Source organism: Leptodactylus fuscus, chromosome 4 (genome assembly GCF_031893055.1).
Source record: "Leptodactylus fuscus isolate aLepFus1 chromosome 4, aLepFus1.hap2, whole genome shotgun sequence".
NCBI classification, from domain to species: Eukaryota; Metazoa; Chordata; class Amphibia; order Anura; family Leptodactylidae; genus Leptodactylus; species Leptodactylus fuscus.
The window spans coordinates 139,734,689-139,760,195 of record NC_134268.1 but is presented as its reverse complement, the minus strand read 5'-3'; the positions used below and the strand labels follow the sequence as shown (position 1 = coordinate 139,760,195).

The following is a 25,507-nucleotide window of genomic DNA, read 5'->3' as shown; positions in this document are numbered from 1 at the left end:
GCTATACACACCCACAATTTGTACTACTGGTATACAGTGCCATTGTCTGACTGGGAATTCAAAGAATATATTGGGAATACAAATACCCTCATTTCTTGCTACTGCCATATAGTGCCAGTTTCTGACTGGTAATTCAAAGAATATATTGGGGTTACGTGCACCCACAATTTTTACTACTGGTATACAGTGCCATTGTCTGACTGGGAATTCAAAGAATATATTGGGAATACAAATACCCTCATTTCTTGCTACTGCCATATAGTGCCAGTGTCTGACTGGGAATTCAAAGAATATATTGGGGTTACGTGCACCCACAATTTTTACTACTGGTATACAGTGCCATTGTCTGACTGGGAATTCAAAGAATATATTGGGAATACAAATACCCTCATTTCTTGCTACTGCCATATAGTGCCAGTGTCTGACTGGGAATTCAAAGAATATATTGGGGTTACGTGCACCCACAATTTTTACTACTGGTATACAGTGCCATTGTCTGACTGGGAATTCAAAGAATATATTGGGAATACAAATACCCTCATTTCTTGCTACTGCCATATAGTGCCAGTGTCTGACTGGGAATTCAAAGAATATATTGGGGTTACGTGCACCCACAATTTTTACTACTGGTATACAGTGCCATTGTCTGACTGGCAATTCAAAGAATATATTGGGAATACAAATACCCTCATTTCTTGCTACTGCCATATAGTGCCAGTGTCTGACTGGTAATTCAAAGAATATATTGGGGTTACGTGCACCCACAATTTTTACTACTGGTATACAGTGCCATTGTCTGACTGGGAATTCAAAGAATATATTGGGAATACAAATACCCTCATTTCTTGCTACTGCCATATAGTGCCAGTGTCTGACTGGTAATTCAAAGAATATATTGGGGTTACGTGCACCCACAATTTTTACTACTGGTATACAGTGCCATTGTCTGACTGGGAATTCAAAGAATATATTGGGAATACAAATACCCTCATTTCTTGCTACTGCCATATAGTGCCAGTGTCTGACTGGGAATTCAAAGAATATATTGGGGTTACGTGCACCCACAATTTTTACTACTGGTATACAGTGCCATTGTCTGACTGGGAATTCAAAGAATATATTGGGAATACAAATACCCTCATTTCTTGCTACTGCCATATAGTGCCAGTGTCTGACTGGTAATTCAAAGAATATATTGGGGTTACGTGCACCCACAATTTTTACTACTGGTATACAGTGCCATTGTCTGACTGGGAATTCAAAGAATATATTGGGAATACAAATACCCTCATTTCTTGCTACTGCCATATAGTGCCAGTGTCTGACTGGGAATTCAAAGAATATATTGGGGTTACGTGCACCCACAATTTTTACTACTGGTATACAGTGCCATTGTCTGACTGGGAATTCAAAGAATATATTGGGAATACAAATACCCTCATTTCTTGCTACTGCCATATAGTGCCAGTGTCTGACTGGTAATTCAAAGAATATATTGGGGTTACGTGCACCCACAATTTTTACTACTGGTATACAGTGCCATTGTCTGACTGGGAATTCAAAGAATATATTGGGAATACAAATACCCTCATTTCTTGCTACTGCCATATAGTGCCAGTTTCTGACTGGGAATTCAAAGAATATATTGGGGTTACGTGCACCCACAATTTTTACTACTGGTATACAGTGCCATTGTCTGACTGGGAAATCAAAGAGTATATTGGGAATACAAATACCCTCATTTCTTGCTACTGCCATATAGTGCCAGTTTCTGACTGGTAATTCAAAGAATATATTGGGGTTACGTGCACCCACAATTTTTACTACTGGTATACAGTGCCATTGTCTGACTGGGAATTCAAAGAATATATTGGGGTTATAAATACCCTCATTTCTTGCTACTGCCATATAGTGCCAGTTTCTGACTGGTAATTCAAAGAATATATTGGGGTTACGTGCACCCACAATTTTTACTACTGGTATACAGTGCCATTGTCTGACTGGGAATTCAAAGAATATATTGGGAATACAAATACCCTCATTTCTTGCTACTGCCATATAGTGCCAGTTTCTGACTGGGAATTCAAAGAATATATTGGGGTTACGTGCACCCACAATTTTTACTACTGGTATACAGTGCCATTGTCTGACTGGGAATTCAAAGAATATATTGGGAATACAAATACCCTCATTTCTTGCTACTGCCATATAGTGCCAGTTTCTGACTGGGAATTCAAAGAATATATTGGGGTTACGTGCACCCACAATTTTTACTACTGGTATACAGTGCCATTGTCTGACTGGGAATTCAAAGAATATATTGGGAATACAAATACCCTCATTTCTTGCTACTGCCATATAGTGCCAGTGTCTGACTGGGAATTCAAAGAATATATTGGGCTTACGTGCACCCACAATTTTTACTACTGGTATACAGTGCCATTGTCTGACTGGGAATTCAAAGAATATATTGGGAATACAAATACCCTCATTTCTTGCTACTGCCATATAGTGCCAGTGTCTGACTGGTAATTCAAAGAATATATTGGGGTTACGTGCACCCACAATTTTTACTACTGGTATACAGTGCCATTGTCTGACTGGGAATTCAAAGAATATATTGGGGTTATAAATACCCTCATTTCTTGCTACTGCCATATAGTGCCAGTTTCTGACTGGTAATTCAAAGAATATATTGGGGTTACGTGCACCCACAATTTTTACTACTGGTATACAGTGCCATTGTCTGACTGGGAATTCAAAGAGTATATTGGGAATACAAATACCCTCATTTCTTGCTACTGCCATATAGTGCCAGTTTCTGACTGGTAATTCAAAGAATATATTGGGGTTACGTGCACCCACAATTTTTACTACTGGTATACAGTGCCATTGTCTGACTGGGAATTCAAAGAATATATTGGGGTTATAAATACCCTCATTTCTTGCTACTGCCATATAGTGCCAGTTTCTGACTGGTAATTCAAAGAATATATTGGGGTTACGTGCACCCACAATTTTTACTACTGGTATACAGTGCCATTGTCTGACTGGGAATTCAAAGAGTATATTGGGAATACAAATACCCTCATTTCTTGCTACTGCCATATAGTGCCAGTTTCTGACTGGTAATTCAAAGAATATATTGGGGTTACGTGCACCCACAATTTTTACTACTGGTATACAGTGCCATTGTCTGACTGGGAATTCAAAGAATATATTGGGGTTATAAATACCCTCATTTCTTGCTACTGCCATATAGTGCCAGTTTCTGACTGGTAATTCAAAGAATATATTGGGGTTACGTGCACCCACAATTTTTACTACTGGTATACAGTGCCATTGTCTGACTGGGAATTCAAAGAGTATATTGGGAATACAAATACCCTCATTTCTTGCTACTGCCATATAGTGCCAGTTTCTGACTGGTAATTCAAAGAATATATTGGGGTTACGTGCACCCACAATTTTTACTACTGGTATACAGTGCCATTGTCTGACTGGGAATTCAAAGAATATATTGGGGTTATAAATACCCTCATTTCTTGCTACTGCCATATAGTGCCAGTTTCTGACTGGTAATTCAAAGAATATATTGGGGTTACGTGCACCCACAATTTTTACTACTGGTATACAGTGCCATTGTCTGACTGGGAATTCAAAGAATATATTGGGAATACAAATACCCTCATTTCTTGCTACTGCCATATAGTGCCAGTTTCTGACTGGGAATTCAAAGAATATATTGGGGTTACGTGCACCCACAATTTTTACTACTGGTATACAGTGCCATTGTCTGACTGGGAATTCAAAGAATATATTGGGAATACAAATACCCTCATTTCTTGCTACTGCCATATAGTGCCAGTGTCTGACTGGGAATTCAAAGAATATATTGGGGTTACGTGCACCCACAATTTTTACTACTGGTATACAGTGCCAATTTCTAACTAGGAATTCAAAATGCGCAAGGCTCCCGGAAAGGGACGTGGACGAGGCCGTGGGCGAGGTCGGGGGAATGGTTCTGGGGAGCAAGGTAGCAGTGAAGCCACAGGGCGTCCCGTGCCTACTCCTGTGGGGCAGCAAGCATTGCGCCACTCCACAGTGCCAGGGTTGCTTGCCACATTAACTAAACTGCAGGGTACAAACCTTAGTAGGCCCGAGAACCAGGAACAGGTCTTGCAATGGCTGTCAGAGAACGCTTACAGCACATTGTCCAGCAGCCAGTCAGACTCTGCCTCCTCTCCTCCTATTACCCAACAGTCTTGTCTTCCTTCCTCCCAAAATTCCGAAGCTTTACAGAACAATAACCCAAACTGTCCCTGCTCCCCAGAGCTGTTCTCCGCTCCTTTCATTGTCCCTCAACCTGCCTCTCCACGTCACGATTCCACGAACCTAACAGAGGAGCATCTGTGTCCAGATGCTCAAACACTAGAGTCTCCTCCATCTCCGTTCGATTTGGTGGTGGATGACCAGCAACCCACCCTCATCGACGATGATGTGACGCAGTTGCCGTCAGGGCATCCAGTTGACTGGCGCATTGTGCGGGAGGAGGAGATGAGACAGGAGTTGGAAGAGGAAGTGGTGGATGATGAGGACACTGACCCGACCTGGACAGGGGGGATGTCAAGCGGGGAAAGTAGTGTGGATGTTGAGGCAGGTGCAGCACCAAAAAGGGTAGCTAGAGGCAGAGGCAGAGGTCAGCAGCTTAGGCGAAGCCAGGCCACACCCGGAATCTCCCAAGATGTTCCAGTTCGTACCCAGCCCCGAAAAACTCCCACCTCGAGGGCACGTTTCTCGAAGGTGTGGAGTTTTTTCAAGGAATGCGCCGAGGACAGATATAGTGTTGTCTGCACAATTTGCCTCTCGAAATTGATTAGGGGCTCTGAGAAGAGCAACCTGTCCACCACTTCAATGCGCCGTCATTTGGAATCCAAGCACTGGAATCAGTGGCAGGCAGCAACGGCAGGACAAAGGCCGCCTGCCGTTCACGCCACTGCCACTGCCTCTGCCTCTGCCTCTGCCACTGCCACTGCTGACTGTGCTGGCGATGCACTCCAGAGGACGAGCCAGGACACCACTTCATCTGCCTCCGCCACTTTGTTGACTTCTACCTCATCCTCCCCTGGTCCTGTCTTATCTCCTTCTCCTGCACCATCAAAGGCACCATCAGGCGTTTCTTTACAACAACCCACCATCTCTCAGACATTGGAGCGGCGGCAGAAATACACTGCTAACCACCCACACGCGCAAGCCTTGAACGCCAACATCGCTAAACTGCTGGCCCAGGAGATGTTGGCGTTCCGGCTTGTTGAAACTCCCGCCTTCCTGGACCTGATGGCAACTGCGGCACCTCGCTATGCCGTCCCTAGCCGTCACTACTTCTCCCGGTGTGCCGTCCCCGCCTTGCACCAGCACGTGTCACTCAACATCAGGCGGGCCCTTAGTTCCGCGCTTTGCACAAAGGTCCACTTGACCACCGACGCGTGGACAAGTGCATGCGGACAGGGACGCTACATTTCACTGACGGCACACTGGGTGAATGTAGTTGAGGCTGGGACTGCTTCCCAAACTGGCCCGGTGTACCTCGTCTCCCCGCCTAACATTCCTGGCAGGGACACGAGAAGAACACCCCCCTCCTCCTCCTCCTCTACCGCCTCCTCCTCCGCCACCGCCTCCTCCTCCGCCACCGCCTCCTCCTCCGCTGTTAGATTGACCCCAGCTACGAGTTGGAAACGTTGCAGCACTGGCGTTGGTAGACGTCAGCAGGCTGTGCTGAAGCTGATCAGCTTGGGGGACAGACAGCACACTGCCTCCGAGGTGAGGGATGCCCTCCTCGATGAGACGGCAATATGGTTTGAGCCGCTGCACCTGGGCCCAGGCATGGTCGTTTGTGATAACGGCCGGAACCTGGTAGCAGCTCTGGAGCTTGCCGGACTCCAACATGTTCCATGCCTGGCCCACGTCTTCAACCTAGTGGTGCAACGTTTCCTAAAGAGCTACCCCAATGTTCCAGAGCTACTGGTGAAAGTGCGGCGCATGTGCGCCCACTTTCGCAAGTCGACAGTAGCCGCTGCTAGCTTAAAATCTCTCCAGCAACGCCTGCATGTGCCACAACACCGGCTTTTGTGCGACGTCCCCACACGCTGGAACTCAACGTTTCAGATGTTGAATAGAGTGGTTGAGCAGCAGAGACCTTTGATGGAATACCAGCTACAAAACCCTAGGGTGCCACAAAGTCAGCTGCCTCAGTTTCACATCCATGAGTGGCCATGGATGAGAGACCTTTGTGACATCCTACGGGTCTTTGAGGAGTCCACAAGGAGGGTGAGCTCTGAGGATGCGATGGTGAGCCTTACAATCCCGCTCTTGTGTGTTCTGAGAGAATCCCTGATTGACATCAGGGATAACTCAGATCACACAGAGGAGTTAGGGATAGCATCCGATCCGTCACAGCTGGAGAGTAGGTCCACACATCTGTCCGCTTCACTGCGTTTAATGGAGGAGGAGGAGGAGGAGGAGGAGGAGGAAGAAGAGTTGTCCGATGATGTGATGGTGATACAGGAGGCTTCCGGGCAACTTTGAATCGTCCCATTGTTGCAGCGCGGATGGGTAGACATGGAGGATGAGGAGGAAATGGAGATTGAACTTTCCGGTGGGGCCAGAGGAGTCATGCCAACTAACACTGTGGCAGACATGGCTGAGTTCATGTTGGGGTGCTTTACAACCGACAAGCGTATTGTCAAAATCATGGAGGACAACCAGTACTGGATCTTTGCTATCCTTGACCCCCGGTATAAAAACAACATCTCGTCTTTTATTCCGGTAGAGGGGAGGGCCAATCGCATCAATGCTTGCCACAGGCAATTGGTGCAGAATATGATGGAGATGTTTCCAGCATGTGACAGTGGCGGCAGGGAGGGCAGTTCCTCCAGTAGGCAACCAAGTTCTCACCGGTCCACACAAACGAGGGGCACACTGTCTAAGGTCTGGGACACCTTGATGGCACCCCCTCGCCAAAGTGCCGCCACGGAGGGTCCTAGTGTCACCAGGCGTGAGAAGTATAGGCGCATGTTGCGGGAATACCTTTCCGACCACAGCCCTGTCCTCTCCGACCCCTCTGCGCCCTACACGTATTGGGTGTCGAAGTTGGACCTGTGGCTTGAACTTGCCCTATATGCCTTGGAGGTGCTGTCCTGTCCTGCCGCCAGCGTCCTATCTGAGAGGGTGTTCAGTGCAGCTGGTGGCATCATCACTGACAAGCGCACCCGTCTGTCAGCTGAGAGTGCCGACCGGCTCACTTTGATAAAAATGAACCACCACTGGATAGAGCCTTCATTTTTGTGCCCACCTGTGTAAAGCACCCCAACATGAAACTCCATGTCTGTACTCAACCTCTCCAATTCCTCCGCATCCTCATACTCATCCACCATAAGCGTTGCACAATTCTGCTAATACTAGGCTCCCTCCAACATGATTTCCCCCAACTCTGCTGGTTAGAGGCTCCCTCCACCCTGATTTCCACCAACTCTGCTGGTTAGAGGCTCCCTCCACCCTGCTTTCCCACAACTCTGCTGGTTAGAGGCTCCTTCCACCATGAATTTGCCCAAACTGGGCTGTTTAGAGGCTCCCTCCACCATGAATTGGTCCAAACTGGGCTGGTTAGAGGCTCCCTCCACCATTAATTGGTCCAAACTGGGCTGGTTAGAGGCTCCCTCCACCATGAATTTGCCCAAACTGGGCTGTTTAGAGGCTCCCTCCACCATGAATTTGCCCAAACTGGGCTGTTTAGAGGCTCCCTCCACCATGAATTGGTCCAAACTGGGTTTTTTAGAGGCTCCCTCCACCATGAATTGGTCCAAACTGGGGTGGTTAGAGGCTCCCTCCACCATTAATTGGTCCAAACTGGGCTGGTTAGAGGCTCCCTCCACCATTAATTGGTCCAAACTGGGCTGGTTAGAGGCTCCCTCCACCATGAATTTGCCCAAACTGGGCTGTTTAGAGGCTCCCTCCACCATGAATTTGCCCAAACTGGGCTGGTTAGAGGCTCCCTCCACCATGAATTGGTCCAAACTGGGGTTTTTAGAGGCTCCCTCCACCATGAATTGGTCCAAACTTGGCTGTTTAGAGGCTCCCTCCACCATGAATTGGTCCAAACTGGGGTGGTTAGAGGCTCCCTCCACCATTAATTGGTCCAAACTGGGCTGGTTAGAGGCTCCCTCCACCATTAATTGGTCCAAACTGGGCTGGTTAGAGGCTCCCTCCACCATGAATTTGCCCAAACTGGGCTGTTTAGAGGCTCCCTCCACCATGAATTTGCCCAAACTGGGCTGGTTAGAGGCTCCCTCCACCATGAATTGGTCCAAACTGGGGTTTTTAGAGGCTCCCTCCACCATGAATTGGTCCAAACTGGGGTGGTTAGAGGCTCCCTCCACCATTAATTGGTCCAAACTGGGCTGGTTAGAGGCTCCCTCCACCATTAATTGGTCCAAACTGGGCTGGTTAGAGGCTCCCTCCACCATGAATTTGCCCAAACTGGGCTGTTTAGAGGCTCCCTCCACCATGAATTTGCCCAAACTGGGCTGGTTAGAGGCTCCCTCCACCATGAATTGGTCCAAACTGGGGTTTTTAGAGGCTCCCTCCACCATGAATTGGTCCAAACTTGGCTGTTTAGAGGCTCCCTCCACCATGAATTGGTCCAAACTGGGGTGGTTAGAGGCTCCCTCCACCATTAATTGGTCCAAACTGGGCTGGTTAGAGGCTCCCTCCACCATTAATTGGTCCAAACTGGGCTGGTTAGAGGCTCCCTCCACCATGAATTTGCCCAAACTGGGCTGTTTAGAGGCTCCCTCCACCATGAATTTGCCCAAACTGGGCTGGTTAGAGGCTCCCTCCACCATGAATTGGTCCAAACTGGGGTTTTTAGAGGCTCCCTCCACCATGAATTGGTCCAAACTGGGGTGGTTAGAGGCTCCCTCCACCATTAATTGGTCCAAACTGGGCTGGTTAGAGGCTCCCTCCACCATTAATTGGTCCAAACTGGGCTGGTTAGAGGCTCCCTCCACCATGAATTTGCCCAAACTGGGCTGTTTAGAGGCTCCCTCCACCATGAATTTGCCCAAACTGGGCTGGTTAGAGGCTCCCTCCACCATGAATTGGTCCAAACTGGGGTTTTTAGAGGCTCCCTCCACCATGAATTGGTCCAAACTTGGCTGTTTAGAGGCTCCCTCCACCATGAATTGGTCCAAACTGGGGTGGTTAGAGGCTCCCTCCACCATTAATTGGTCCAAACTGGGCTGGTTAGAGGCTCCCTCCACCATTAATTGGTCCAAACTGGGCTGGTTAGAGGCTCCCTCCACCATGAATTTGCCCAAACTGGGCTGTTTAGAGGCTCCCTCCACCATGAATTTGCCCAAACTGGGCTGGTTAGAGGCTCCCTCCACCATGAATTGGTCCAAACTGGGGTTTTTAGAGGCTCCCTCCACCATGAATTGGTCCAAACTGGGGTGGTTAGAGGCTCCCTCCACCATTAATTGGTCCAAACTGGGCTGGTTAGAGGCTCCCTCCACCATTAATTGGTCCAAACTGGGCTGGTTAGAGGCTCCCTCCACCATGAATTTGCCCAAACTGGGCTGTTTAGAGGCTCCCTCCACCATGAATTTGCCCAAACTGGGCTGGTTAGAGGCTCCCTCCACCATGAATTGGTCCAAACTGGGGTTTTTAGAGGCTCCCTCCACCATGAATTGGTCCAAACTTGGCTGTTTAGAGGCTCCCTCCACCATGAATTGGTCCAAACTGGGGTGGTTAGAGGCTCCCTCCACCATTAATTGGTCCAAACTGGGCTGGTTAGAGGCTCCCTCCACCATTAATTGGTCCAAACTGGGCTGGTTAGAGGCTCCCTCCACCATGAATTTGCCCAAACTGGGCTGTTTAGAGGCTCCCTCCACCATGAATTTGCCCAAACTGGGCTGGTTAGAGGCTCCCTCCACCATGAATTGGTCCAAACTGGGGTTTTTAGAGGCTCCCTCCACCATGAATTGGTCCAAACTGGGGTGGTTAGAGGCTCCCTCCACCATTAATTGGTCCAAACTGGGCTGGTTAGAGGCTCCCTCCACCATTAATTGGTCCAAACTGGGCTGGTTAGAGGCTCCCTCCACCATGAATTTGCCCAAACTGGGCTGTTTAGAGGCTCCCTCCACCATGAATTTGCCCAAACTGGGCTGGTTAGAGGCTCCATCCACCATGAATTGGTCCAAACTGGGGTTTTTAGAGGCTCCCTCCACCATGAATTGGTCCAAACTTGGCTGTTTAGAGGCTCCCTCCACCATGAATTGGTCCAAACTGGGGTGGTTAGAGGCTCCCTCCACCATTAATTGGTCCAAACTGGGCTGGTTAGAGGCTCCCTCCACCATTAATTGGTCCAAACTGGGCTGGTTAGAGGCTCCCTCCACCATGAATTTGCCCAAACTGGGCTGTTTAGAGGCTCCCTCCACCATGAATTTGCCCAAACTGGGCTGGTTAGAGGCTCCCTCCACCATGAATTGGTCCAAACTGGGGTTTTTAGAGGCTCCCTCCACCATGAATTGGTCCAAACTGGGGTGGTTAGAGGCTCCCTCCACCATTAATTGGTCCAAACTGGGCTGGTTAGAGGCTCCCTCCACCATTAATTGGTCCAAACTGGGCTGGTTAGAGGCTCCCTCCACCATGAATTTGCCCAAACTGGGCTGTTTAGAGGCTCCCTCCACCATGAATTTGCCCAAACTGGGCTGGTTAGAGGCTCCCTCCACCATGAATTGGTCCAAACTGGGGTTTTTAGAGGCTCCCTCCACCATGAATTGGTCCAAACTGGGGTTTTTAGAGGCTCCCTCCACCATGAATTGGTCCAAACTGGGGTGGTTAGAGGCTCCCTCCACCATTAATTGGTCCAAACTGGGCTGGTTAGAGGCTCCCTCCACCATTAATTGGTCCAAACTGGGCTGGTTAGAGGCTCCCTCCACCATGAATTTGCCCAAACTGGGCTGTTTAGAGGCTCCCTCCACCATGAATTTGCCCAAACTGGGCTGGTTAGAGGCTCCCTCCACCATGAATTGGTCCAAACTGGGGTTTTTAGAGGCTCCCTCCACCATGAATTGGTCCAAACTGGGGTGGTTAGAGGCTCCCTCCACCATTAATTGGTCCAAACTGGGCTGGTTAGAGGCTCCCTCCACCATGAATTGGTCCAAACTGGGGTTTTTAGAGGCTCCCTCCACCATGAATTGGTCCAAACTTGGCTGTTTAGAGGCTCCCTCCACCATTAATTGGTCCAAACTGGGCTGGTTAGAGGCTCCCTCCACCATGAATTGGTCCAAACTGGGTTTTTTAGAGGCTCCCTCCACCATGAATTTGCCCAAACTGGGCTGTTTAGAGGCTCCCTCCACCATGAATTGGTCCAAACTGGGTTTTTTAGAGGCTCCCTCCACCATGAATTTGCCCAAACTGGGCTGGTTAGAGGCTCCCTCCACCATGAATTGGTCCAAACTGGGGTGGTTAGAGGCTCCCTCCACCATTAATTGGTCCAAACTGGGCTGGTTAGAGGCTCCCTCCACCATTAATTGGTCCAAACTGGGCTGGTTAGAGGCTCCCTCCACCATGAATTTGCCCAAACTGGGCTGGTTAGAGGCTCCCTCCACCATGAATTGGTCCAAACTGGGTTTTTTAGAGGCTCCCTCCACCATGAATTTGCCCAAACTGGGCTGGTTAGAGGCTCCCTCCACCATGAATTGGTCCAAACTGGGGTTTTTAGAGGCTCCCTCCACCATGAATTTGCCCAAACTCTGCTGGTTAGAGGCTCAATCCACCCTGATTTTCAAAACAAATGTTGGTGCCAACCTCAACTTACTACAAGGGCCAAATTCACTGCTGGTGACAAGCTCTCCTCACTGCAAGTGCCAAATACACATGTTTCAAGGTGTTTTCCTACTGTCAGAGAGGTGGTATTGAGTGTGTAAAGTGTGTAGTTGTTAGGCTGTGATGTTGGGGTAATAGAGGGTCTTTGGTGTGTTAGATGCCCCCAGACATGCTTCCCCTGCTGTCCCAGTGTCATTCCAGAGGTGTTGGCATCATTTCCTGGGGTGTCATAGTGGACTTGGTGACCCTCCAGACACGGATTTGGGTTTCCCCCTTAACGAGTATCTGTTCCCCATAGACTATAATGGGGTTCGAAACCCGTTCGAACACACGAACATTGAGCGGCTGTTCGAATCGAATTTCGAACCTCGAACATTTTAGTGTTCGCTCATCTCTACTAGCTATGTCTTCTATCCCACAGCTTCCCATACTCCTCTCTATTAGACAGCTAGCTATGCCCTCTGTCACATTTCTCCTCATGCTCCTATTTCTCTCACAGACTGCTCCTAATACCTTCCTTCTTCACACACTGCTCCCATAGACACCTTCCTCACACAATTTGCTCTCTGTGCCTGCACTCTTACACAGACTGCTCATCATACTCCATATCTGTGACAGACTACATTTTATGCCTTTCTTTTTCACAGTGTCACATGCTCCCTAAGTCCCCCTCCCTCCATTGCAGGGTGTTCACTGCTTGTTCACCTTTCTGGGTTTTTTGCCTACCCTGATCAGAGATAAGTATAGCGTATAAATAGGGGCTGCACAGTTTTGTATGCTGCACAGTTTTCCCTATGAATGGACAGTGTGCTTTATAAGTGCTTTACCCAATCATTAAAGGGTAACAATGACTGGGTCTGGGTCCTTTTGGGGATTGGATCTATGGGCAATTGGCTATGGCCCTCTGCCCCTTACCCCCTACAACATTGTTACTGTTAAAGTGTATGGCATCTCATGTAGATAATATGTTATATCCGTTGATATTTTTGCTAGATATGCTGGTTTTGATAAATACTTCATCTTGAAGATGTGATTCTTGTTCATTTTACTTTAACAAAAAATCAACTTAAAGCTAAAGCCCCACATAGTGAGCTGCAGCCAAAAACCTCTGCAGAAAAGACCGCGGCGGAAACGCATTGCGTTTTTTTTTTTTTTTCACAGAAAGTCTGCAAAGTTATCCTCAGTGGACTTTCTGCCTCTATTATACCTATTCAGAAAACACGAGCACTTTTGAAATCACAGCATTTCCACTACATATATTTTTTCTGAAATGTGTGCAATTTTTTCTACATTTTGCAGGTAATGTAAATGTATAACACAGTATTTTTTTTGCTGTGGTTGTTTTTTGATGCTGCGTTATGGCAACATGGGGCCCGGCCTGAGGTTTAAGCGCCACATTGCGGAAATGCAGCGGAAAAAAACTCAGCATTTTACAGTACCAGCAAAGTGAATGAAATTCTAGTTAATCCCATCTACACATTGCAGAGAGAAAATGCTGCTGAAAAGCTACATTTTCAAATACCCCTGTGTTTTTGAAAAACACAGCACATCAATTATACGTGCAGAAATGCTTGCGTTTAATAAGGGAACAAATCTGCAGCAAAAAACTCAACATAGGCGCTGTGGAAAAAAAAATTCTGCAGCATTTTTTAGCTGCACTCTGCAACGGAATGTTGCGGAAAAGCAGCCTTTTTTGTTGCAGATTTTGAAGAGGTTTTCTGAGACAAAGCCAGAATAAGCAGAATAAGAGCTTTCTTTATATTTCCAATTCCTTTTGTAGCCACTCTTGAATTTGGCCCATAAAAAAACCCATAAAGAAATCTGAAACAAACAAAGCTTTTCGGCCACGCAGGGCCTTAATCTATGCTCACATCTTTGTTGGAGTCGCCATAGGAGACGCCATCGCAGATTCCACCGAAAATCGTTTTTTGCCATCAGTTTCTGTATATAAATGTCAGAACCCCAAAAGATCTTATTATAGTCTATAATAGTTTATATAGTCTGTGTCGTTTGGGTCCCAATACTGGAGAACCTGGCAAAAGTGTGAACCTTGCCTTAGCCTTAGGGCTCGTTCCCACGATGTAACGCGGCGCTCATTCTGACACGTATACACGTGTCAGAGTCAGCGCTTCATTGGGTTCCATTTAATGCACGTAACACATTGAAATCAATGGGTTAAAAAGCCTTCCATTGATTTCAATGTATAGCGTGCGTAAGACGGAACCCATTGAACTCAATGGGATTCTGTTTCGAAGCGCTGACTCTGACACATTTATATGTGTCAGAATGAGCGCCACGTTACATCGTGGGAACAAGCACTTAAGTGTAAAATACACTGACACCAATAATCCAAAAATGATCCCAATGAGGTAAGCCTAGTAGAGTACTGGGATACGCACTGATTATCGCCCTTTTAGAAAAAAGTGCTAGGTCCCCTCATGACACAAAAAACATGTCATCACCTTATTGAAATAGACAATAAAACCAAGACATCCAATAAAATATAAACAGTGCAATCCACCTAAAACTGAAACAGATGGTTGAGTTGTGAGCCGATATATACCATTTATGGGGCAAGATGAAACAAGGGGCATAAAAGCTAACCAGGAAAATAATAAGTGCACAGGATAAGCAACCATACACATCCACTGCCCCAAAATGTGTTCTGCTTATGAAAAACTTTGACTGAACCTATGCCCTGGGCAATGAGGAACCTAACTATATTTCTGCAGATGGTCCTGTACAGAGACTGGCAGGCATGATGTTATACTGGGAGCACTATTTACAAAGTTCTGTTCATGACTGCATGTTTTGGCAGCCATGTGCAGTATGCATAGTACATGATGAAAATGAATTCATGCTCAGTTATAACAATGCTAGTGGAATAATTTAGCAGTTTTTTTTACTAAAAGTTGACAAAGTACCTATTATAGTATATTATAAAAATGTTCAAAATGTCCCCTACAATTGAAGTCACACACTTTAAACACTGAAATGTATAATTGCTAAGACTAGTGCTTATGCCCCCTCCTCTCCATTTTCAACAACTATAGTATGACTATTTTTATACATATCTTCATTATCTCATTATTTCTTCAACTATCCAAAAATAATGCTTCCTTACTATTAGATCCTGTTCAGCAAAAATGTTACTTCTCCATAGTTAAAATTACTGCTCTGCTTCAATTCTGACAAACAGTATTGCAATCCACACAATAAAATGGGGAAGGCAACATAGGATAGTGCATAATAATCTTACAGTACATTAAAATCATTTTCCATTTCAAATGTAAGTACGGTAGATTTTTATTTTAAAAGTGTATTTTCTGCTATGCAATCAAAAAGCGGAGTTTCCAGAGGATACAGAACCAATTAGTGGACACTTTTGTCATTGCAATTTCCCTATATGAGCTTCTATCACAGTGCAGGATTGCCTTCAAGAAAGTATGTCCACCCTAAACTGATTACAAACAGGGTTAACAGACATACAGGGAAGAAAGATCTCAAATATTTTATGCAATTATAATCACACTCTGTAATGGGGTGACAAAAATACAATTTCTCTATAATGGATGACAATGACCAATACAAATAGCAGTTCTAGGGTACAAAATCTGAAAGAAAGAACAAAGTAGCATGAGGAAATGCAAAATTTATTGTTAACTAAGGCCTAGTGTAAGTGCGTGGTGAAGAACAGGGTCCACACATAACATGTTCCCTTGCACGGGACAACAAATAGGAAGGAATTATTCACACTGCTTTATTAAACCACAACAACAAGTTTCTGGGGACCTTTAGTAAGTAGTCAGAATTCATTTTGCCCTTGACTATCAATTTATGAGCTCCCATGAATAGAGAAATTGGAAGTAAGGGCTGCAATTGAGTGAAAGAACGTACTGCAGAATCAGTGTCTTGACTGAAAAATAGTCATGCATAAAGAAAGAATGTCTTGTAAAAAATAACATAAAGGTTAAGCACAAAATTAGGCCATAGAATGCTAATGGAGTGGATCCTGTTTGAAACTGAGAACAGCTTATTAAAATAAAGGAAGAGATGTTCTTACTTTAGCAATAAAATATGATGGAAAAGAAAGTACTCAGAGAAGAGACCACAGATAGGAAGTATGTGAACAAAAACTTAACTTGGGCAATTAGTCCAAAGGTAGGTAAAGTGCACAAATGAACACTTTAGGACAACATACCACATCAACCATGTTCTTGAGACAAAAAAAATATTGTTTTGTAACCTTCTTTGCAGTGGCCTGCTGGGGGAGTAGCATACCAGCCAGGGATAGAAATAGGCCGGTTAGAAGTGCCAGCACTGTCTTGGGGAGCCCCATGAACCCAGGACAGATGGTGGGTGACAGAAGAATACTGTCTGTGGCGAGCTCCATGATGGAGAATAACTCTGATCCCATACATGAGACCGTGATAGCACTGGGCAGTACTGTCAGTGACCGACGGCTTCATCCCAAGTGTGAGAAGGAGGGTGGTATTCCTGGCTGGTATGCTACTCCCTCAGCAAGCCACTCGAAAGAATATGGCTGATGCTACCACAAAGTTGAAAAAGGTCCTAAGAAGTGCCCTCTAGATTCCAAAGGCCCTCAGCCTCCTGACCAGGTAGAGCCTTCTGTGACCCTTTCTGTCCAACACATCCAGGTGATCAACCCAGTCCAGCTTATTATTGAGGAGCACATCCAGGTACTTATAGGTCTTGACTATCTCAATGAGGATTTGGGGCACTTCTCCACTTACTAAAGTCCACCAGCATCTCCTTGGTCTTCCCAGCATTAATCCTGAGGTGGTTCCCCTGGCACTATTCCACAAAGTCCCGGTTTAACTCTCTGTACACCCTTTCGTCTCCGTCTGTGATGAGGCCTACTATTGCAGAGTCATCGGAGTACTTTTGCAAGTAACAGCTAGATGAGTTGCAAAGTCAGCAGTGTACAGTATAAAGAGGAAAGGGGCAAGAAGTATAGAAGCTAACCAATATGTGGGGTGGCGGGGTCAAACTCTAAAGCCTCTGCAACGCTCAGCATTGCAATAACACATAGCAGGCAAAGGATCTGTACATGATACATTGCTTTAAGGTTTCCTGCAGTATTGAACAGCCGAAATCTGGGACTGCCGAGATCTGCTGCGGTGCCGCTTTAACCATAGGGCCAACGGTGCACGTGCATCAGATCCTATGGTGGCAGGGGCCTCCTTGGAACAGCGGGGCAGTCCAGAATTTGCTGTCCCACTGTTCCGGCCTGCCCCAACTTCAGCTCATCCTAAGGACGCAGATGACTTGCATATAATGATGAATCAGGGGGCAGGGGGACATTAAAATGTGAGGGCAGCTGGAGGGGACATTAAACTGTGAGAGCAGCTGGAGGGGGACATTAAAATGTTGGCACCTGGAGGGGAACATTGAACTGGGGGAAACTAGAAGGGGACATTAAACTGTGGGTGCAGATGGACGAAGAGATTAAACTGTCATGGGAGCTTAAGGGAGACAGTACTGTGGATGCACTTGGAGGTGACACTATACTGTGGAGGAAGATGGACGGAGACATTATGCTGTGGGGGCAGATGGACGGAGACATTATGATGTGGAGGCAGATGGATGGGGACATTAAAATGTGGGGGCACCTGGAGGAGGACATTAAACTGTGGGATAGCTGGAGGGGACATTAAACTGTGGGGTAACTGTAGGGGGACGTTAGATTGTATGGGGCCACTAGGGAAGCATCATACTGTGTGAGGGCCACTAAGGGTCCATTATTATTTGTGCAAGTCAGGTAATACTAAGTGGTGGTGATTGGGGGTCCCATTTATGAAAGTTTTACATGGGGCAACCAATGTGTTTAACAGCCCTGAGCTGCTGGAGTTAGAAAATGCCATAACACCCAGACTAACCTTTCTCCTTAAAGAGTTAAATGGAATGTGTCAATAGAACAATACCTGTTTTTGAAATCACATTCTTAAATATCTATTTTTTTTAAGAATGTCTATATCTGTGTACTATTTAATACTTATTCTCCTTCCGCCAGGTATCAGTGCCTGCAATGCTCCTGTAACGCAGGGGCATCATAATTTTTGATAGGATCAGCACGAGATCTGGGGTCTGTGTTCTTTTGCCATGACAGCCGGGAGCCTATTAAAGGTCTAATAAATAAAGTATAAAAAAAACTATAATAAAATAAAAACATTTTAAAATTCAAATCACTCCCCTTTCCCTAGAATATGTATAAAACTAGAAAAAAATTACTGTGAAACACTTACACAATTAAATATCCCTGTGTCCAAAAAAGCCCCTACAATTCAGGGATTTTATTGGCAGCAGTCTCCTTATTTACATCACAGACATGAATACGATAGAAGATAACATCTCTAGTGATAACACCAATGACCCATCACTGCATCCTTTCCTGATCATAGGTAATATTACTGCTTTGCCTGCACAGTAAATGTTTAGAAAACTTTCCCATAGACCTCAATGAATCACTCCAGTCTATTGCTGCCAATGGCCATGAGGCTGCTGTAAAGAATATCACTATATGCTGTTAACAGTGTAGAGGAAAAGCTCAGGCAAGATGATGGATCCCTACAACCAATATGAACACAACAGAAAGTATTCAATAGTACTTCCAGTACAAATCCACAAAACAAAGACTAATCTTAGTCTTGAACAGTGAGGGAGATATGCATGTTGTCCCTTTTTGTCGTTTGTCTGGAAGGTCTGCGATGAGTGACATACAGACAAGGCTTCTAATTAGTTTCTGACATGCTCAGATGCTGTAGGGGTAGTTTCCTACACAGCAATTTTTGGGAAAAGTACCCTTGAAGTTTTTGACGAAGAAATGGATTCAGCAGAAAGGAGAAGTATAAGTCCTTTATTTATACAGTATTTCTCTTTCACTAACGTTAAGGACACAGAGGAGTGAAACACTGTTGTGGAAAAATGCTGAAAAAATGCAAGTGAAAACTGCATGAGGCCCAAAATTGTGGAAACCTAGTATTTTTTGTTGCAGATTTAGCTGAAGTTTTTTGAGTCAAATCAGGAGTGGATTTAACAGAAGGGGAACGTTTAAGTTCTTTATATTTTACATTCCTTTTCAAGCCACTCCTGACTTTGGCTAAAAAAAAAACCCAATAAAAACCTGTCTTTGCTCTGATTTAAAATTAAACACACAGCCAATCAAAAAATAGAGCATCTGGATATTCGATGTTAAAGTCCAAACGTTTCAGTCTCAAGGACTTTCATCTGCATGACATCTGATGTGGTATATCATATAGAGCAAAACTGTTATGTGTATAGACCAGTTTAGCTCTATATGATATGCCACATCAGACTTTGACATCGAATATCCAGATGCTCTATTTTTTGATTGCTTGTATGTTTAAAGGGATTCTATCATTAAAATGACTTTTTTTGTCCTTAACATGTAGGAATAGCCTTAAATAAGGCTATTCTTCCCCTACCTTTAGATGTCTTCTCCGTGATGTCGTTTGGTAGAAATCCCGGTTTTCTTCAGTATCCAAATGAGTTCTCTTGTAGCACTGGGGGCGGTCCCCAGTGCTCAAACAGCACTGGGAGCGTCCCCAAACCTGCGAGAGGTGTCCCCACTGCTGTCTTCTTCTGGAACACCCTCTCCCTGTGTCTTCTTCCGTCCTGGGTTTCAGTCGTCTAGGCCTCGGGCAGAGCCAACTACGCATGCCCACAGGCCACAAGAAATTGGCCATTTACACAGCTTACTGTGTAAGAGGCCATTTTTCTTGTGGCCGCGGGCATGTGCAGTCTGCTCTGCCCGAGGCCTAGAAGATTGAAACCCAGGATGGAAGAAGACACAGGGAGAGGACGTTCCAGAAGAAGACAGCACTGGGGATGCCTCTCGCAACATTGGGGACGCTCCCAAGAGAACTCATTTGCATACTGAAGAAAACCGGGATTTCTACCGAACGGCGACGCGGAGAAGACATCTAAAGGTAGGAGAAGAATAGCCATTTTTAAGGCTATCCCTGAATCCCTTTAATTTTTTTTAATATTAAAATTTATGTAATAAAGTTTTTCATACATTGAATTATGGTGTGCAGAAAAATTATACTTATAATTATACCATCAAAAAGTCGGTCATGTAAAAAGCCTCATTCACATACAGTGAATTTAATGTTTAATGTGTGAATATAGGTTAATGATAAGGCCCCAAGTTGCAGTAAAGATTTTTTGTTGCAGATTTTGCAGCAATGTTTTGACCCAAAAGGAATTGAAAAGGAATGAGAAAGGAAGCACTTCTGCACACAACCATATTGGGTTTTACTGTCCACAAATACCGAACTGTAATCTGCAAAAAACATGTCCACATGTAATCCGCAAACATGAATCTGCAAAAAGACTTCTATGAATCTCTACACTTAACTGTGACTATGTGTATGGATCCATAAAATGAATCAGTCTGTACTGTTATCCACAATTGTGGATCCATAATTGCAGATAAAAACTATGCTCATGTGCATGAAGCCTAATATTTCTCCCTTCTACTAAATCCACTTCTGCCTTTGGCTAATAAAGGTAGAAAAATCTACAACAAAATTTGTAAAAAAAAAAAAAATGTTAGTGTGAAGATCTGAAAAGGTCCGTCTGCTGCATGAAAGAGGTGAAAGTATAGCAGACATACCACAGTGTATAAACATAGCAGCACCTTTCAGGTTGTATGGGCGCATTTGATGATGTCATCATCCTGTGCAGTAGGATAATTGGGCGCATATGATGATGTCATTAACCTGTGCAGTGTCCTATTGCTATGGTCGCTGCTCCTAGTATGGATGTGATGAGATGCGTGCAGTTGTGTTAGTTGCAATGGTTTGTGCTAATAGATATGCTAGCAGTTGCTAAGGATGCCATCATCTGTTACCCAAAATGTCTTGATGTGTCACCCTTGACACGCCAGTCATAGGTGCGCCATCACTGGCCTAAGACAATATTCACACAATTGTGGACAGCAATAACCGTGAAAAATAGTTGAAACAGTTATATTTTTTGCTCCATTAGAACAGACCGCCAAAAAAAACAGATATGTGACTACACTGTCTACCAATAAGTATTTGGACACTTGTGGTAGAATAGAAAAACAACATTTATTCATATTCAATAGTTGGTAGAACCCAGCAAACATTGTCATTTACTTTGTGACTTTTCTGAATGACAGCTGATACAGTATCCATATTGTGTTCCACGATACTCATATTTTATTTTTTATCACATAAGAACTATGCCTTTTGTGGTGTTATTTTTGCTGGAAACATCTGCCATCCAAGAAATCCTTCAGTGTATTTAGGCTAAGAGAAAAATACTGATATACTGTGGTCTTTCATGAAACTCAGTTCCTGTTGAAACCTTGAGAAACTGGCCTTATCTCCTGCTTTATGGGGGCCAGAAGAAGTCAGCTGCTACAATTCACTGGAGCAACTTCCTCTGTGTTCGTTCCAGTTCAAATTACTCAAAAGTGTTTCTAGTTCTTGTTAAACTGAGAGCACTAAACATACCCAAAAGATAATTTACAAAAAATGTCAAGTCCCCAAATAGTATAGAGGAAGTCAGCGTGTAAGATTTATAAATATTAGTGTAAATAACAAGAAGTTGGCTATGCTAAATATCACACGTGTGATAATCTGGGAGCCATCACATACCACAGTTGGTTACTCTGATAATGTGGGGGGACACCAACACCTCAGCCATATATGTAAGTCATCTTGCAATTACTTGTGTTGCTTTTTATGGCAGGGCTTCCAACTGGCATATTTTAGCAGGATAATGCTTGCCCCCGCATATATTGCCAAGATGCCTGATTGTCTTTGGCTTTCCAGTCACCAGATGTATCACCAATCAAGCATTTATGGGACCAACTTTTCTCCAATAAATGTATCCCTTTAATCTAATATTTTGATCACTTACATATATCAATATATTGACACACATAATGTTTCATTCCAAAAACTCCTTCTTTGTGTGTTGTTAATGACAACAACTGCATCTAAATGGTTTTGGAGGAAGGAGACCCCTGACACTTGGCATTGCCCCCCCCCCATGAATAAGATAGCAGGGTGCCAATGCTATTACATGCCAACAAGGGACCTAATGAAGTCCCCAAGAGGCCTTAATAGACTGTCTGTCAGATTTAGGCAGGCAGTATAATACATTGTTCTACATAGTTAGTGCACTGCATTATGTGCACAATCAGAAGATTAAAGTTCAATTCCCTTACACGGACTAAAAAATAGTGGTAAAAAAAAAACGCAAACATTTTTGCAAATTGCAGCATATCAAATATACCCATGGAAATACTATCCTTTTCGTACAGGTATTATAGACGCAGAAAGTCCACAGAGGTATTTTACACAGTGTTTTTTGACTGTGGCTCTCTACGTGGGGCCTTGACTAAGCAGGTTATCCAGTTTCTAATATTAATGGCCTATCCTTATCCGTATATACTTCACTGGGACAGTGCTGCAGTACCTAAATCCTCTGCTACAGTTTGTATGGTGAGTGAGCAGACTACCCTGGTACAGCTGATCTGTGGGGGTCTCGGGTGTCAGAACAAGGCCTAAGGATAGGCTGTCAATATAAGAAAGTGTATAACCCTTTTAAATATGTACACTAACGTGTCTTTGTTCTGTTTCACTGTACACTTTGTACATTTGTCCATAAAATGTCGCTCATCTTGGATGTCACACACATCACACACATTTGACAAGTGAGAAACTATGCTACTCAATAACATTTTGCCATAATGTAGAAGTTTGCTTTAGTCTAAGAAAGTGAATAACAGGAAATCAAGCAATTGTATAAAATATCTAATGCATCTGTGACTCACTTTAACTTTACATTTGCTTCATAAAACACACAGCGGTTATCTCTTAAAGGAACAAGGAGTTTTTAGCAAGTTATCTTCTTTTCCAGCCAAAATACTTCTCCTTGGCAGTCTTCTTAGTTGTCAGTCACAGCAAGATTAATCTAGATAAATTCTGGAGTTTATCGTCATAAATGATGTAGCCAGGAGATAAAGATGACTTCCTTTAACAGTCACTGTCCATTCCAAAAGCCTACATAAGTCTATTGTATCTACATTCCATCTTCTTAGTAATTCATTATTAAAAAATTAATTTCATTCTACTTTGAAAATACTTATTTTGCATTTGTTCGTAATTCTGTTTCTTTGCATGTAGTTAATATATAATGTATATCTATTTTGTATCATTTTTATCAGTTGTATATTGATACATTGAAATACTTCAACCAAGGGTACACTGTATCTAACAATATCTTTTATTTGGAGGTGTAATTCAAAATATCTAAAATCTAGTAAAGAGAGAAGTATTGTATAACACAATCATTAAAAACGCATCTTTTATACATAAGACAAAAGTGAGAGGCAGAAGCTCGATTCCAGCTACATAGACCATTCTTCTACTCAAGAGGTGAAGCATGAAGTTGGCATAATTTAAAGCCAATCATTCCTCAAATGGTGTCAGGTCTAGCATGGTAGCTATGTTACTGGAAGAACTGAATGAAAAACAAACATGACAATCCTGTGTTTGGAAAACCTTGACTGCACAATTCAATATGCTTTGTTGTATGGGAAACCCAAGACTGGATCATAAGCAAATTTCATGCTTTGTAAGAGGCATAAGCTTCATCTCTTGCTAACATTCCAAATATAGCCTACAGTAGACACAACAAATATAGCCATGAATAATGTGTCAAGTGGAAAATAATCAATTAAATAAAACAATTTGTCTCTTTGTATGACTGACTGGTCAATATAGTGTATTATTTGCAATATTTCCCTAGACAATATGTTATTATTTGTGGGTTATCACACAGCCAAACTACTAATATATTTGTAAGTTTTTTGGAATAATATAGATGTAGTTCTTAATCACACCACTACTGCCACGTGCACAGACCCCATACAGTGGAACACATTGATAGCTGATCATTGTATTTATTATCAAAGTAAATGAAGTTAGATAATAAATATCTCACCAATAGATTTCTCAGTCTTGGAAGCCTGTTGTGACGCTGCACTGGTGGAAAGATCCTCAGGCATAGGCATGGGTTCATCATTGTCTTCCAAGCCATCACTTACTGCAGGACTTTGATTTCCTGTATGTAAATCAGAAAATAATCTATATTAAAGAATAAAAATCAGACACCAAAATATCTCTCCAGGAAAAGTTTTTCTGATCTCACACTGGAGATTGTATTCTTTGCTGTAATATTTGTAAAATTATTTTGTACCATACCATATAACATGTAGGCTGTAATGGTACACTAGGTCCCATCTGTGTGCAATGTTTTTACCTAACAATAATAACTGATAATTATACAGCATCAACATATACTGCAGCACTTGCAACAATGGCAGAAATAAATATGAACACATGAAAATTCCCAGATCAGTACGATAGAAGAGTACAAATACTTGAACATTAGCGTGTAAACTGACATAAGAAGAGTCTCACACCGGGACAAAATAATAGTAGTAATCTAAACATTTAGATTTACTAATAACAATGCACCACAGTTTTGTTGTATTTGCAAACTGACTTTTGTGTTTTACACAATATTTATTAATAGGTTTAGTCCCTTGTTGTACTTTATTTAACAATGGGCAAGGCTTAGTGGAAAGTGGATGTGGTTTGGTGGGAAAATAGGCATGGCAAAAATGTTGTCACATGTTTTCACTAAGGGTACTAAGCCAACCAATATATATGATGGATCTGCCAAAACCTTGAATTCTCCTAGGATAGAACAGAAAAATAGAATTCACAAAGCACAACTGAATTCAGCCTACGCTAGTCAGAACTGTCCTCAGTGGTGTCTCCCACTCCCTTCTCATAGTATCCAATTTAACAGAAGCAGAGAAAGGTGATGAGGAAAGTTTTAACTGCAATTCCCCTTCCTTATCCACTATTTACTTCTACTACTGTATAAGACATTTTTGAGGACAGTATTGAATTGTGAACATTTGAACAGAGCCTACACCCTGGAATGGGGAACTACGTATAGAAAGCTGAGAATGACACTTTCTTCAAACAAAACCCAGTTCACATCTGTGCATGAGTTTCCATTCGGGGAATCCGCTTGGAGACCCCTTGAACAGAAACCTGATCTGCTTAAAAAAGCAGTTACCTTAGGAAACCCATGGACCCCATAGACTATAATGGGGTTCGTGTGGTTTATGCTCAGTTTCCGCACAAAAAATGTGGAGAGAAAAGTGCTGCTTGCATTTTTCATGCGGAGAGGGGAATGGAATGATCCGAATGTAGATATGAACCTAAGATTAGTTTCAAATATTCACAAGTATACAAATATGATACCAACAATACCCATGTTGTAAAAGCTTGTGTTTTTCCCTAGTGAAGGCTTTCCGTATTTAAGGACTAAACTCCACATGTAACGTTAAAGCAGTTGTTTAGGAATTACATTACTTGGGCAGAAAGCCGGGAAAGGTGAAGCATTAAAAAAAAAAAGGGAAAAAAAAGTCAGTTGTCCCCTGAAGTCCGCTGTCCTGGGGTTTGTACTGGTAAAAGTCTTTGTTGCCTGTGGCCACTGAACCCAATCAGTAGCCTCGGCA

General features: G+C 43.8%; 1 protein-coding gene across 3 annotated transcripts in view; it reads right to left on the bottom strand.

Moving 5' to 3' along the window:
* IKZF1 (IKAROS family zinc finger 1) overlaps window positions 1-25,507 on the bottom strand; it is a 120,657-nt gene that overhangs the window by 60,774 nt on the left and 34,376 nt on the right. For all 3 annotated transcript variants that reach the window (XM_075271059.1, XM_075271060.1, XM_075271061.1), the window contains exon 3: window positions 23,914-24,033. In XM_075271059.1, coding sequence (XP_075127160.1) covers window positions 23,914-24,033 — 120 coding nt within the window. The remainder of the gene's footprint in view (window positions 1-23,913; window positions 24,034-25,507) is intronic.